Source organism: Micromesistius poutassou (assembly GCF_964030765.1).
Source record: "Micromesistius poutassou genome assembly, chromosome: 13".
NCBI lineage: Eukaryota > Metazoa > Chordata > Actinopteri > Gadiformes > Gadidae > Micromesistius > Micromesistius poutassou.
The window spans coordinates 957,623-973,352 of NC_140283.1; the positions used below are offsets into that span (position 1 = coordinate 957,623).

Consider the following 15,730-nt stretch of genomic DNA (forward strand, 5'->3'; position numbering starts at 1 on the left):
GCTGGCATGAACCACCAGAATAGAACATCATAGTAAGATGAGCGATATTGAAATATCATATCAATAAATGAGGTCTCCCTGGTTCTCCTGAAGTTGAAGGTGAAGAACGACCACCAAATGAAACAATGTTACCTTGAATAAAACAAGACATTTTTCTGGATTTCAACATTCATGGAAACATTTGGGATTAGGTCAGTACACAACTCAAGAAAAAATGTATTACAACTGCCTACTAAAATTGTGATATTTGAATGTGAAAATAGGACATTTAAGAGTCTCCAAAGTCTCCTTAACCAACAGAACCAAACCATTGATAAAACACCTTACATTTCTCTGTAGGGATCCTTTCATAGTGACTATGAACTGACCCAAATGAAGCCCTTTTAGGGGACGGATTATGGCTGCAACGTTCCTACTCGATGCTCTACCAATTATTTAAAAATGTTACCCGCATTATTAACGTAGACCCAAAATTATAAAAAAATTGTTCCGGGTTGAACAATTTTCAAACAAAGTCAAATAACAAATCCCACATTCTCTTGGTTAATTGGCATGTAGAGGCGCATGGTAAAAACAGTGATCATATGGTGATGGGTTGGGCGGTACTCATGGTGGTGGGCTGACCTTGGTGTAGTGGAACAGCAGGGGGTCGTCAGTGGACAGGGACACACACAGGCCTTTGTGGAGGAACTCGCGCAGAGGGTTCTTGGAGTACTCCAGGAACAGGCCGTTGTTGCTCAGAGGCGACATGGCGATGGGAACCTGGGAGAGGTAGTAGAGGTACTGGAGCACCGGACTCTGGAGAGGACAAGAGGACACCTCAAGGTTATTCTTCAATGTGTTACTGATGCATTGATATGAACACCGGAGGTTAAAGTTAGACCATTTACATCCCACCTCAACTGCTTGTTGAACATGTTTCCTTTTAAACTTTGATAACACAAAGTCACCACTTTCATAAAAATGTCGTACAAATCCAATTCCTATCCAAAAGTATACACTACACAGACCAACCCATCTAAACAATGCCCGGCCCTTTAGAAATAGTCATTCCCAGTTGAAGCGCCAGCGGTCAGGGCGAGGCCCACCTTCTTGAGGTTGAGGCCGTGGGAGATGTTGTCGGCGGTGAGGAAGGCGGACACCAGGTGGGTGATGGATCCAGCCTCGCCACAGTGAGGTCGGAACTGGAAGGTGTTCAGGCCTCTCTCCCTGCAGACACCAGAGAGAGCTTCACTAAGTAGCACCGACCTGCACATCATCGCTTGATGAAGGTCAGTAGTGATATGGCAAATGAAGCTTTTTATGAAGCATTGAAGCGTTTAGCCAATTGTTTCGGAAATAGGTTCATTACTCGAAGCTTCAGTGATAGTGACCTCTGCTGGCGAAAGTGCAAGTTTGCAGTGGATTTAACGTATGTTTGCTTTGAAAATGAGTTGATGTGCGCACACACGCACACACACACACACACACGTTATATCTACAAATAAAGATTAATGAATGTGTGTTGTTTTATTGAGGAGAGTGCTGGGAAAATATGGCATAGGTGCTGGCTTGGGTGTGCTTGTAAAACTATGAAAATCGACAATACGATCGAACTAGCAACATTCAGATTTCAAGACTACCTGCTCTACCCCCTGAGCCGACCTCAGATGTAATGAATGACAGCGGGCTGCCTTGTTTGTGCTTGTCGAACTATGACAGGGGGCTGGGAAACACTCAAAGATAGAATGAAGATGAATGATGTAATGATCCAATACGCAAAAGCAACAATGCAATAGTAAAGTTATTGAATAACACAAATGATCCATGGTTTAGAGCACTTAGAACGTGTCTGCGCTCAAATTCAAAACGTCTCAGCCTGTCAGAATGGATCGATCAGCTGATTGGATCGTGAACCAGTCAGGTTGTTCATTCAGGAAACAAAACACTTTCTGCTTCGGACGTCATATGCCACATGCGTATTTCCACACCGAAGCAGTGCTTTATAGTGAAGGGTTCAAAGCACGTATCGGAGACGTTGGCCAATAAAGTTCAAATACCAAAAACGTTCTTGTTTATGTATCTGATGAATTAGCGGTTTCCGCTCTTACAAATTTCTCTTTGAATACGTTTTGACACTAGTTCCTTCCCTCAATTTTTGCCAATTTTTGTTTTCCACCTCAGTTGCTATGCATGCACCCATCCAGGGGCCCGGGGGACTCAGAAGGACGTACCTGCGCAGGTTGTTGAGCACCATGATGTTGGCGTACATGTGGAAGAGGTAGTAGCTGTAGGGCGGGTTGTCCTCCGACGTCCAGCTCTCAGGCTTGGGGCTGCTGAAGGAGAACATGTGGTCGCTGTGTTTGGACTCGTCGTCCACACTGTCGAAGCCCGTCAGCTGCAGCGGGACGGGACCGTGTTAACAGACCAACACATCCTCGTCCAAGGGAACAGCCCATGTGTAATGAGTTCACAGTGTACAGTAGCTACGCAAACGGCCATATGGGAGCAGGGTGGTCTAGTTGTGGTGCTCCACTCCCAGCCCAACGGTTCTGCGTTTGAATCCCATTTCCACAGCGTACCTGTAGGCATCCTTCAGCAAGATGTCTAACCCCTACCTGTCAACTGAATGACCAAATAGTTTAATTAAATAATCCAGATCAAGTAGCTTAACCTGCCCCCACTGGGAGACTCTCTTCACTGTAACCTCAGTTGACACATTTTGGTTTTTCAGTTCCTCAATTTTCAATAACATCTGTCGTGAACAGAATTTTAGACAAACCCAAATGTATTGAATCCTCTTGCACAACTTACGTATTTTAAAAACACGTGCACTTCCTTGTTCTGCTGTGGGTTGACTGTGGCCTCAAACAGTGGCAGGAAGATATTCTCCAACATCTTGGCAAAGTTTGGTATGATCTTCTTGGCCCTGAAAATATCACTGAAAGACAAATAGCGTAATCTTTATTATTAACGTTTCTCACTTTGGGATGTAACAAAAAGCTGTGCTTGCTGAACATTTAGCTGACTTTAAATTAATTTATTGATAGATAAAGGTTAACCACTTGTTTGCCACGTCTATTAACAAAATATCTCAACAAAATGTGTTTGCTTAGAACCCAACACTGGGTTTCATAAAACCTACATTTAGTGAAACACCTCAGAGGTTGAGCGTTTTGGAACAGTGTCATTTTGTCTAGTTTACACCCACTGCTGACAGAAACGATGGGAAAGAAACATACCAGTATATTGTACGTTAACTTAAATCAATACTGCTTAGTGAGTCATTCACCAGATGCTTTTCCAAAGTGATCTACAGTGAACTAATACGAGCCTCCTGCTGAGGACCCCACCAGTGGGCCTGCTGGATCAGACCTCCCGCTGGGCCACTATACCCCCTCCCAATGTCAGGACCCCCGTGGTGGGGTGGGGTGGGGGGGGGCCTTCAAAACCGTCACAATAATCCAACCTTCACGGTCCAACCCAAACATAAAGGCATGTATCCATAAGCCCGTGGTTGTAGTGGGGGTGCAGAGGCTCACTAGATGCGGGGGACCTGGATCATCCACTGCAGGTTGGGGGAGTGCAGGCGCTGCTGGATGAACCAGCAGGCCAGCGTCCGCCACTCGTCTGGAGAGCGTCCGTAGATGGAGAGGCGCGGCTCGGCGTGTTGGTATTTGCTCTCCTCCAGCCCGTGAGCCACTTCCTGTTGGAGGAGAGCAGGCCATCACTGGAGAGGAACGGGGGATCCCTGCTGCTGCTGGCCTCGTCCGCTGGCACAAGCAGCACTGAGGCACATGCTGCCCTGCATATAGACGTCTACAGATGTCTTCTATACATATAGACGTCTACAGATGTCTTCTAGACATATAGACGTCTACAGATGTCTTCTATACATATAGACGTCTACAGATGTCTTCTAGACATATAGACGTCTACAGATGTCTTCTATACATATAGACGTCTACAGATGTCTTCTATACAGTTTATTTTTCATTTGTAAAAAAATATATATATTAGACGACCGTCCAGTACTTGCTGCTGTGTAACCCAAATGTATGTCTGGATTAAATAAAAAATCTGTTTATTTATTATTTATTCCACATCAAAAGATAAACTTTAGAAGGAATACTATTTTCGTATTTATAATTTTAGAAGTGCTTTTCTGGCACTGGCAGGCTGGATATTGGGACACATAATACCATTAGACGTTTGGGCACTAAGCTTCTACTGGTGCATTATGACTCACACAAAGCTGGCTCACGTGCTTTGTTACTTTGGCACAACCCTAGAACTTCCTAAAGGATCACATTTCACTGATGTTTTATCTTCTGGATCTTAAATCTCACCCTAATGAACGTACGTATTTGGAAATTGAAACTAATGCTTAGTTTAAATATGGTTACAGATATTGTTAATAACGTCTACATCAACTGTCTGTAATGAAATGGAAAGGAATGCTTCTTTTTACATATTGCTACTACTATTAAAGTGTATATAGATATATTTTCTTTATTGTTTCTTGTTGTTCTTACTTTAACTTGAATTGTGTATCTCTTATTCATTTATATAACTGTCTACTACATATATATAAGTGTAAGTATAACTGTATATATAAGTACCTGTATATCCACATTCCCGTCTAGGATTAATAACGTACTCTCTGATGTTGTACGCATGGTCATATCAGGGTTACCCTCTGAAGGCCATTTCACACTGTTGTTCATATTTGCAGATTGATTGATACTGTACCTTAATCAGGCGAGCAAAGTATTCTCCGTTGATATAGTTGTCTGTCTTCAGGTAGATCTCTCTCAGCTCACTGGCCCCGACAGGGTTGTATTTGGAGTTGAACTTGTCAAAGCGGTGAAATGTTTGTCTTCCCTAGGGATGGGAAGATGTGTGAGCTTTGCAATCAGCCAGAAAACATCCATTCACTCTCACTCTGAAGACCTTGAACCCAAGGTCTTCCCTCCCCAAGGCATGAAGCCAATCACATGACATCAACAGATTAAACGTGTGAACAACACCTCCTGTGCTCCTGTGCAGGAAATGCAGTTTGGTCTGTCCTTACTTTTTAGTTCAAATTTATAATTAAATGTTATTTTAATTAAGTTATTCCTGAATTAAATATTGACTAGTATTGTAATGAAATGGCCACATTCAACAGATAAATATAAAACCGTTTTTTAATGGAGTCTATTTGAGTTAATATGCTCTTTGTTGGTCTTCGTACTTTCTTCTTGTTCAGTTACTTGTCTGTAGTCTTGTCTTATTATCTAGTCTGAATCAGACTTATTCAACATGTAACACATCAGTAGGTAGACCGTTGCTCTCTACGCTTCTCTTCTACACAACCAATGGTGACATGTGGTGGTCTTTAAAATGAGTTGTATTAATTAATTAATGATTGATGCGTCTGACCATCTGACCATCAGACCATCTGACCATCTGACCATCAGACCATCAGACCACCTGACCATCTGACCATCTGACCATCAGACCATCAGACCACCTGACCATCAGACCATCAGACCATCAGACCATCTGACCATCAGACCATCAGACCATCAGACCATCTGACCATCAGACCATCAGACCATCAGACCATCTGACCATCAGACCATCAGACCATCTGACCATCTGACCACCTGACCATCTGACCATCTGACCATCTGACCATCTGACCATCAGACCATCAGACCATCAGACCGACCATCTGACCATCAGACCATCAGACCATCTGACCATCAGACCATCTGACCATCTGACCATCAGACCATCAGACCATCAGACCATCAGACCATCTGACCATCAGACCATCAGACCATCAGACCATCAGACCATCAGACCGACCATCTGACCATCAGACCATCAGACCATCAGACCGACCATCTGACCATCAGACCATCTGACCATCTGACCATCTGACCATCTGACCATCTGACCATCAGACCGACCATCTGACCATCAGACCGACCAGCGTGCTGACCGACCAGCCTACCAATGGCTACATACGGGGTATAGGAGCGTTTCTTACGGCGTGCACGTCCAGGGAGTCCACAGTGAGGTCGTAGGGGTCCATGGCCAGGTTGTGGAACACCTGGCCCAGGGTCAGCTGCTCCCCGCCCTGCTCCAGCACCACGCGCTCTGCCTCCGTCTCGTACGTCGTCTGGATGAACTTCAGCAGATGTTTCTGGTTCATGCAGGCAGCTGCGTGGATGTGCGTGTCAACCTGGTTGAGAACACACACACACACACACACACACACACACACACACACACACACACACACACACACACACACACACACACACACACACACACACACACACACACACACACACACACACACACACACACACACACACACACACACACACGACGATGTCCGTGAGGTGCAGCGGATCTCTGGTGAACAAGCTTCATCCATAAAACATAGTTAAGAAGAATGTGCTGATGGTTTTGTTGAGTTTTTGTTACTGATACTGTGCAACTCTTGCTGTTCTTGCACAATCTCGTGACTCGATATCCCAAGGCTGTAATGTTTTCTGCTAATAAATGGATCTGGGCCTTGGAATCAGTCGGTCGGCTCATTGTCACGTGAAGAACACATGTTTTTAATGTGCACTAATGGGAATAGGATACCAAACTGAACGAGCAGCGTGGAGCCAAACAGGAATATGCAATCATCTAGGCAACACGCGAAGACACGCTTTTATTTAAAAAAAAATATATATATATCTTATATTTCATTTTTTAAACATAAAAGTTTCAATGAACGTCTAAGGTCTAAGGACTAAGTTCAGTTGCTCTGCAAGAAGTTGAACAGTAATCTTCCCTGCCAGGCATCCGCCAGCAAGTCAAACCAAGCTATACACTTGGAAATGGAGGAGGCAAGACAGGCTCTTATCACACAGGCGAGCAACGCAAGCAGCACTGAGCCTGCAGCCTGGGGCTGGAGCCTGGGGCTGGAGCCTGATATGATGAGATAGCAAGCAACTGACAACGTGTTACTTCCTGTGTAATAACTATGTTCATGGGTCAGACAGACTACTATGCTAGTTTAGCTAACACACAAAAGAGCATAAGTCATAGTCATGAATGAATGTTTTTACTCATGATCATTACTGCTATATTGGAAGGCCAACATTTAGCAGGGGTTGTATGACGTGTGGCTCTATTCATGCGGGTATGTACTGTGATTCAGGAGGTTCACACCTTTCTGACGTTGTAAAAGTCTCTGTGTGGGACCTTCTTCAGCTCCTTCAGCTCAGCCATCTCGTTCAGCATCTCATGGAGGTTGAACTTAGACTCCAAGAAGTTCAGCCTCCTGTGGCAGTAGGTCTTTCTGCCCGGCGGCGGTTTGGGTAGAGGGAAGAGGGAAAGAAGGACCTTGTTAGTTGTGTGCTTCATTCTGTTCCGGTCTACTCTACGAGTTGTACAGCGGTGGGTAGGGAACCAATGTACTGGTGAGGAGATTGAACTGGGAACGCCCTGTCTCCTCCTCTCTATAACGTATGGGTTCTCCTCCTCTATAACGTATGGGTTCTCCTCCTCTCCTCTATAACGTATGGGTTCTCCTCCTCTATAACGTATGGGTTCTCCTCCTCTCCTCTATAACGTATGGGTTCTCCTCCTCTCCTCTATAACGTATGGGTTCTCCTCCTCTCCTCTATAACGTATGGGTTCTCCTCCTCTATAACGTATGGGTTCTCCTCCTCTATAACGTATGGGTTCTCCTCCTCTATAACGTATGGGTTCTCCTCCTCTATAACGTATGGGTTCTCCTCCTCTATAACGTATGGGTTCTCCTCCTCTATAACGTATGGGTTCTCCTCCTCTATAACGTATGGGTTCTCCTCCTCTCTATAACGTATGGGTTCTCCTCCTCTATAACGTATGGGTTCTCCTCCTCTATAACGTATGGGTTCTCCTCCTCTATAACGTATGGGTTCTCCTCCCCTCCTCTATAACGTATGGGTTCTCCTCCTCTATAACGTATGGGTTCTCCTCTCTATAACGTATGGGTTCTCCTCCTCTCCTCTATAACGTATGGGTTCTCCTCCTCTCTATAACGTATGGGTTCTCCTCCTCTATAACGTATGGGTTCTCCTCCTCTATAACGTATGGGTTCTCCTCCTCTATAACGTATGGGTTCTCCTCTCCTCTATAACGTATGGGTTCTCCTCCTCTCCTCAATAACGTATGGGTTCTCCTCCTCTCCTCAATAACGTATGGGTTCTCCTCCTCTATAACGTATGGGTTCTCCTCCTCTATAACGTATGGGTTCTCCTCCTCTATAACGTATGGGTTCTCCTCTCCTCTATAACGTATGGGTTCTCCTCCTCTATAACGTATGGGTTCTCCTCCTCTATAACGTATGGGTTCTCCTCCTCTATAACGTATGGGTTCTCCTCCTCTATAACGTATGGGTTCTCCTCCTCTCTATAACGTATGGGTTCTCCTCCTCTCTATAATGTATGGGTTCTCCTCCTCTCCTCTATAACGTATGGGTTCTCCTCCTCTCCTCTATAACGTATGGGTTCTCCTCCTCTATAACGTATGGGTTCTCCTCCTCTCTATAACGTATGGGTTCTCCTCCTCTCTATAACGTATGGGTTCTCCTCCTCTATAACGTATGGGTTCTCCTCCTCTCCTCTATAACGTATGGGTTCTCCTCCTCTATAACGTATGGGTTCTCCTCCTCTCCTCTATAACGTATGGGTTCTCCTTCTCTATAACGTATGGGTTCTCCTCCTCTATAACGTATGGGTTCTCCTCTCCTCAATAACGTATGGGTTCTCCTCCTCTATAACGTATGGGTTCTCCTCCTCTCCTCTATAACGTATGGGTTCTCCTCCTCTCCTCTATAACGTATGGGTTCTCCTCCTCTATAACGTATGGGTTCTCCTCCTCTCTATAACGTATGGGTTCTCCTCCTCTCTATAACGTATGGGTTCTCCTCCTCTCTATAACGTATGGGTTCTCCTCCTCTCTATAACGTATGGGTTCTCCTCCTCTATAACGTATGGGTTCTCCTCCTCTATAACGTATGGGTTCTCCTCCTCTCCTCTATAACGTATGGGTTCTCCTCCTCTATAACGTATGGGTTCTCCTCCTCTATAACGTATGGGTTCTCCTCCTCTCCTCTATAACGTATGGGTTCTCCTCCTCTCTATAACGTATGGGTTCTCCTCCTCTATAACGTATGGGTTCTCCTCCTCTATAACGTATGGGTTCTCCTCCTCTATAACGTATGGGTTCTCCTCCTCTCCTCTATAACGTATGGGTTCTCCTCCTCTATAACGTATGGGTTCTCCTCTCCTCTATAACGTATGGGTTCTCCTCCTCTATAACGTATGGGTTCTCCTCCTCTATAACGTATGGGTTCTCCTCCTCTCCTCTATAACGTATGGGTTCTCCTCCTCTATAACGTATGGGTTCTCCTCCTCTATAACGTATGGGTTCTCCTCCTCTATAACGTATGGGTTCTCCTCTCTATAACGTATGGGTTCTCCTCCTCTCCTCTATAACGTATGGGTTCTCCTCCTCTCTATAACGTATGGGTTCTCCTCCTCTATAACGTATGGGTTCTCCTCCTCTATAACGTATGGGTTCTCCTCCTCTATAACGTATGGGTTCTCCTCCTCTATAACGTATGGGTTCTCCTCCTCTATAACGTATGGGTTCTCCTCTCCTCTATAACGTATGGGTTCTCCTCCTCTCCTCAATAACGTATGGGTTCTCCTCCTCTCCTCAATAACGTATGGGTTCTCCTCCTCTATAACGTATGGGTTCTCCTCCTCTATAACGTATGGGTTCTCCTCCTCTCTATAACGTATGGGTTCTCCTCCTCTATAACGTATGGGTTCTCCTCCTCTCCTCTATAACGTATGGGTTCTCCTCCTCTCCTCTATAACGTATGGGTTCTCCTCCTCTATAACGTATGGGTTCTCCTCCTCTATAACGTATGGGTTCTCCTCCTCTCTATAACGTATGGGTTCTCCTCCTCTCCTCTATAACGTATGGGTTCTCCTCCTCTCTATAATGTATGGGTTCTCCTCCTCTCCTCTATAACGTATGGGTTCTCCTCCTCTATAACGTATGGGTTCTCCTCCTCTATAACGTATGGGTTCTCCTCCTCTCTATAACGTATGGGTTCTCCTCCTCTCTATAACGTATGGGTTCTCCTCCTCTATAACGTATGGGTTCTCCTCCTCTCCTCTATAACGTATGGGTTCTCCTCCTCTATAACGTATGGGTTCTCCTCCTCTATAACGTATGGGTTCTCCTCCTCTCCTCTATAACGTATGGGTTCTCCTCCTCTATAACGTATGGGTTCTCCTCCTCTATAACGTATGGGTTCTCCTCCTCTATAACGTATGGGTTCTCCTCCTCTCCTCTATAACGTATGGGTTCTCCTCCTCTCCTCTATAACGTATGGGTTCTCCTCCTCTATAACGTATGGGTTCTCCTCCTCTCTATAACGTATGGGTTCTCCTCCTCTCTATAACGTATGGGTTCTCCTCCTCTCTATAACGTATGGGTTCTCCTCCTCTCTATAACGTATGGGTTCTCCTCCTCTCTATAACGTATGGGTTCTCCTCCTCTATAACGTATGGGTTCTCCTCCTCTATAACGTATGGGTTCTCCTCCTCTATAACGTATGGGTTCTCCTCCTCTCTATAACGTATGGGTTCTCCTCCTCTATAACGTATGGGTTCTCCTCCTCTATAACGTATGGGTTCTCCTCCTCTCTATAACGTATGGGTTCTCCTCCTCTCCTCTATAACGTATGGGTTCTCCTCCTCTCCTCTATAACGTATGGGTTCTCCTCCTCTCCTCTATAATGTATGGGTTCTCCTCCTCTCTATAACGTATGGGTTCTCCTCCTCTATAACGTATGGGTTCTCCTCCTCTATAACGTATGGGTTCTCCTCTCTATAATGTATGGGTTCTCCTCCCCTCCTCTATAACGTATGGGTTCTCCTCCTCTATAACGTATGGGTTCTCCTCCTCTATAACGTATGGGTTCTCCTCCTCTATAACGTATGGGTTCTCCTCCTCTATAACGTATGGGTTCTCCTCTCTATAACGTATGGGTTCTCCTCCTCTATAACGTATGGGTTCTCCTCCTCTCCTCTATAACGTATGGGTTCTCCTCCTCTCCTCTATAACGTATGGGTTCTCCTCCTCTATAACGTATGGGTTCTCCTCCTCTATAACGTATGGGTTCTCCTCCTCTCCTCTATAACGTATGGGTTCTCCTCCTCTCCTCTATAACGTATGGGTTCTCCTCCTCTATAACGTATGGGTTCTCCTCTCCTCTATAACGTATGGGTTCTCCTCCTCTATAACGTATGGGTTCTCCTCCTCTCTATAACGTATGGGTTCTCCTCCTCTATAACGTATGGGTTCTCCTCCTCTATAACGTATGGGTTCTCCTCCTCTCCTCTATAACGTATGGGTTCTCCTCCTCTATAACGTATGGGTTCTCCTCCTCTATAACGTATGGGTTCTCCTCCTCTCTATAACGTATGGGTTCTCCTCCTCTATAACGTATGGGTTCTCCTCCTCTCTATAACGTATGGGTTCTCCTCCTCTCTATAACGTATGGGTTCTCCTCCTCTATAACGTATGGGTTCTCCTCCTCTCCTCAATAACGTATGGGTTCTCCTCCTCTCTATAACGTATGGGTTCTCCTCCTCTATAACGTATGGGTTCTCCTCCTCTATAACGTATGGGTTCTCCTCCTCTCTATAACGTATGGGTTCTCCTCCTCTATAACGTATGGGTTCTCCTCCTCTATAACGTATGGGTTCTCCTCCTCTCTATAACGTATGGGTTCTCCTCCTCTATAACGTATGGGTTCTCCTCCTCTCCTCTATAACGTATGGGTTCTCCTCCTCTATAACGTATGGGTTCTCCTCTCTATAATGTATGGGTTCTCCTCCCCTCCTCTATAACGTATGGGTTCTCCTCCTCTCTATAACGTATGGGTTCTCCTCCTCTATAACGTATGGGTTCTCCTCTCCTCTATAACGTATGGGTTCTCCTCCTCTCTATAACGTATGGGTTCTCCTCCTCTATAACGTATGGGTTCTCCTCCTCTCCTCTATAACGTATGGGTTCTCCTCCTCTCCTCTATAACGTATGGGTTCTCCTCCTCTCTATAACGTATGGGTTCTCCTCCTCTATAACGTATGGGTTCTCCTCCTCTCTATAACGTATGGGTTCTCCTCCTCCTCTCCTCTAGAACGTGTGGGTTCTCCTCACGTTGGTCCGTCCACGATCATGGCGAGGACCTGGCTGAGGTCCACAGAGAAGGTCTCCAGGTCGGGGTAGGGGAGCGGGCGGGGCTCCTGGCGCTCCAGGGCCTCCTGGCTGGCGTACACGCGCACGATGCCGTCCGTCATGTGCAGCAGGTAGCCCAGGTCCTCCGGGACCTCCTCCAGGGAGTAGGGGTCCTGGCCCGGCCCCGGGCAGGGGCTGACCTCTGCTCAAACACAGCGTTAGAGTTAAGAGGCAGACAGTGACCCCAAAGCCTCCTCTTTTCGTTTTAAACAGCTTTATATGTCGTCTGTTATCTTCCACAGAGTAAGCTTTCACATTTGATCCCTGTCGCTACAATAATGATGTAATGCAGGAAACACAAAGTTCCGTATGGGGAACGGTTAGAGTGGAGTGTCAAGCTCTTAGAATATAACGCACAGTGCAGTTCATACACAATATTACTCATTATAAAACGGGGGGCCTAAATCAAGCGATCTGATTGGTTCCCAACCGTTGTATATTGAGCGTATACACACAGCTATGACGCCCGTTCAGTTTACAGAGTTCAGTATCACTCCGCGCCTAACTTGAACTGTTGTTTATTTATATATAAAAGCGATAGCGTAGTTCACTGAAGCCTAAAAAACATTTGATGTTGATTGCTGGAGAGGGTGGAAATGTTGTAAAGCAATAGGCACACGGTCGGCAATTTAGCCTACTATCGAGTTCGAGTAAACTCGATAGAAGGCTAAATTGCCGGCGAACCAAGCTACCGTCTTTAGCCTAGCCTTCTCTCTGAAGGACACTACAGTGTGTTGCATAGCAACCGCCGTACACTTTGCCGGCAGCCGGGAGGGACTACTTTTTTGTATTCGTTAAAAAAAAATGCTTTTCCGACTTTCTAGCTTTTTCAAAATTGAGGGTGTCTATGACTTTCATTTCGCCATATTTACGTAACCGTTTTATAAAAGCAATAGATCACTTCAGTCAGTGATATACGGTCATTATATGATATACGGTCCTCCGCTGCGCGTCGGGACGGACAACGCCCCTTAACTGTGGTATAATGAGCGTATACCACAGCCTGTCGTGATCTATTGCTTAATTATAAAACGGGTGGCTTAAATCAAGCAATCTGATTGGTTCCTAACTGTTGTATAATGAGCGTTTTTCAAAATTGTGTGTGTCTATGAGTTTCATTTCTCAATACTTAAGCAATACTTAAGCAATGATTAAGCAATACTTAAGCAATAATTAAGCAATAGATCACGACAGGCTTAATTATAACGTTCATACCCAACCAGGGGTAGAAGGTTAAAGAAAGGCGGTGCTGGGGGCCATGATGGGAACACCACCTCCGCCCAAAGCAGCTCCTCTTCAAACTAAAGGAACAGGTTCACACACACACACACACACACACACGCACACACACACACACACACACACACACACACACACACGCACGCACGCACACACGCACACACACACGCACACGCACACGCACACGCACACGCCCACCTGGCAGGACTTCGTCCTCCTGGCTCCAGGTGCGGCCCTCGGCGATGCGGAGGAAGTGTGCGGTGGTCCGGGAGAAGCGGTGGAAGGCCAGCCTGGAGTACTTCTCCCTGATGAGGAGAGCCTTCAGCAGGCTGTGGGAGGCCTGCTCATAGTCCTCCACCGTGATCTGGACCAGGGCGAGCACAACACACGCTGCTAGAACACAAGGCCTCAAGAACCTGACCACTAACACCGGTCCTGAGCTCGTACTCAGCTGACCTCTTACCCCTGACCCCTGAGCTCAGTACTCAGCTGACCCCTGACCTCTGACCCCTGAGCTCAGTACTCAGCTGACCTCTGAGCTCTGAGCTCAGTACTCAGCTGAGTATTATAGTATAATAGTATTATATGTAGTATAATAGTATAATAGTATTATAGTATAATAACAGTATAGTATGCTATGGTATAGTATAGTATAGTATTATAGTATAATAACAGTATAGTATGGTATAGTATAGTATAATAGTATAATAACAGTATAGTATAGTATAGTATTATAGTTTAATAACAGTATAGTATGGTATAGTATAGTATTATAGTATAATAGTATAGTATGGTATAGTATAGTATTATAGTTTAATAACAGTATAGTATGGTATAGTTAAGCAATAGATCACGACAGGCTGTGGTATACGCTCATTATACCACAGTTAAGGGGCGTTGTCCGTCCCGACGCGCAGTGGAGCATACTTACTTAACCGTTACTTACGTAACGGTTACGTAAGTATGGCGAAATGAAAGTCATAGACACCCTAAATTTTGAAAAAGTTAGAAAGTCGGAAAAGCATTTTTTTTTAACGAATACAAAAAAGTAGTCCCTCCTGGCTGCCGGCAAAGTGTACGGTGGTTGCTATGCAACACACTGTAGCGTCCTTCAGAGAGAAGGCTAGAGACGGTAGCTTGGTTCGCCGGCAATTTAGCCTTCTATCGAGTTCACTCACCCTGTGCCTATTGCTTTACAACATTTCCACCTTCTCCATCAATCAACATGTGTTTAGGCTTCAGTGAACTATGCTATCGCTTTTATATATAAATAAACAACAGTTCCAGTTAGGCACGGAGTGATACTGAACTCTGTAAACTGAACGGGCGTCATAGCTGTGTGTATACGCTCATTATACAGTTGGGAACCAATCAGATCGCTTGATTTAAGCCACCCGTTTTATAATTAAGCAATAGATCACGACAGGCTGTGGTATACGCTCATTATACCACAGTTAAGGGGCGTTGTCCGTCCCGACGCGCAGCGGAGGGGCGGCGACCCCCTTCACTGTGGTATAATGACCGTATATCACTGACTGAAGTGATCTATTGCTTTTATAAAACGGTTACGTAAATATGGCGAAATGAAAGTCATAGACACCCTCAATTTTGAAAAAGCGAGAAAGTCGGAAAAGCATTTTTTTTAACGAATACAAAAAAGTAGTCCCTCCCGGCTGCCGGCAAAGTGTACGGCGGTTGCTATGTAACACGCTGTAGCGTCCTTCAGAGAGACGGCTAGGCTAAAGACGGTAGCTTGGTTCGCTGGCAATTTAGCCTTCTATCGAGTTCACTTGAACTCGATAGTAGGCTAAATTGCCGACCGTGTGCCTATTGCTTTACAACATTTCCACCCTCTCCAGCAATCAACATGTTTTTTAGGCTTCAGTGAACTACGCTATCGCTTTTATATATACATAAACAACAGTTAGAGTTAGGCGCGGAGTGATACTGAACTCTGTAAACTGAACGGGCGTCATAGCTGTGTGTATACGCTCAATATACAACGGTTGGGAACCAATCAGATCGCTTGATTTAGGCCCCCCGTTTTATAATATAGTATATCTATGTGATCTATTGCTTTTATAAAACGGTTACGTAAATATGGCGAAATTAAAGTCATAGACACCCTCAATTTTGAAAAAGCGAGAAAGTCGGA

At 45.2% G+C, this 15,730-nt stretch overlaps 1 protein-coding gene across 3 annotated transcripts in view; it reads right to left on the reverse strand.

Annotated features, from left to right (window-relative positions):
* ampd3b (adenosine monophosphate deaminase 3b) overlaps window positions 1-15,730 on the reverse strand; it is a 28,961-nt gene that overhangs the window by 3,484 nt on the left and 9,747 nt on the right. For all 3 annotated transcript variants that reach the window (XM_084476712.1, XM_084476713.1, XM_084476714.1), the window contains exons 4-13: window positions 13,774-13,939; window positions 12,259-12,478; window positions 7,201-7,330; window positions 6,020-6,214; window positions 4,732-4,863; window positions 3,522-3,685; window positions 2,794-2,920; window positions 2,214-2,377; window positions 1,089-1,209; window positions 625-798 (exon numbers count right to left, since the gene is read on the reverse strand). In XM_084476712.1, the coding sequence (XP_084332838.1) occupies window positions 625-798; window positions 1,089-1,209; window positions 2,214-2,377; window positions 2,794-2,920; window positions 3,522-3,685; window positions 4,732-4,863; window positions 6,020-6,214; window positions 7,201-7,330; window positions 12,259-12,478; window positions 13,774-13,939 (1,593 nt within the window). The remainder of the gene's footprint in view (window positions 1-624; window positions 799-1,088; window positions 1,210-2,213; window positions 2,378-2,793; window positions 2,921-3,521; window positions 3,686-4,731; window positions 4,864-6,019; window positions 6,215-7,200; window positions 7,331-12,258; window positions 12,479-13,773; window positions 13,940-15,730) is intronic.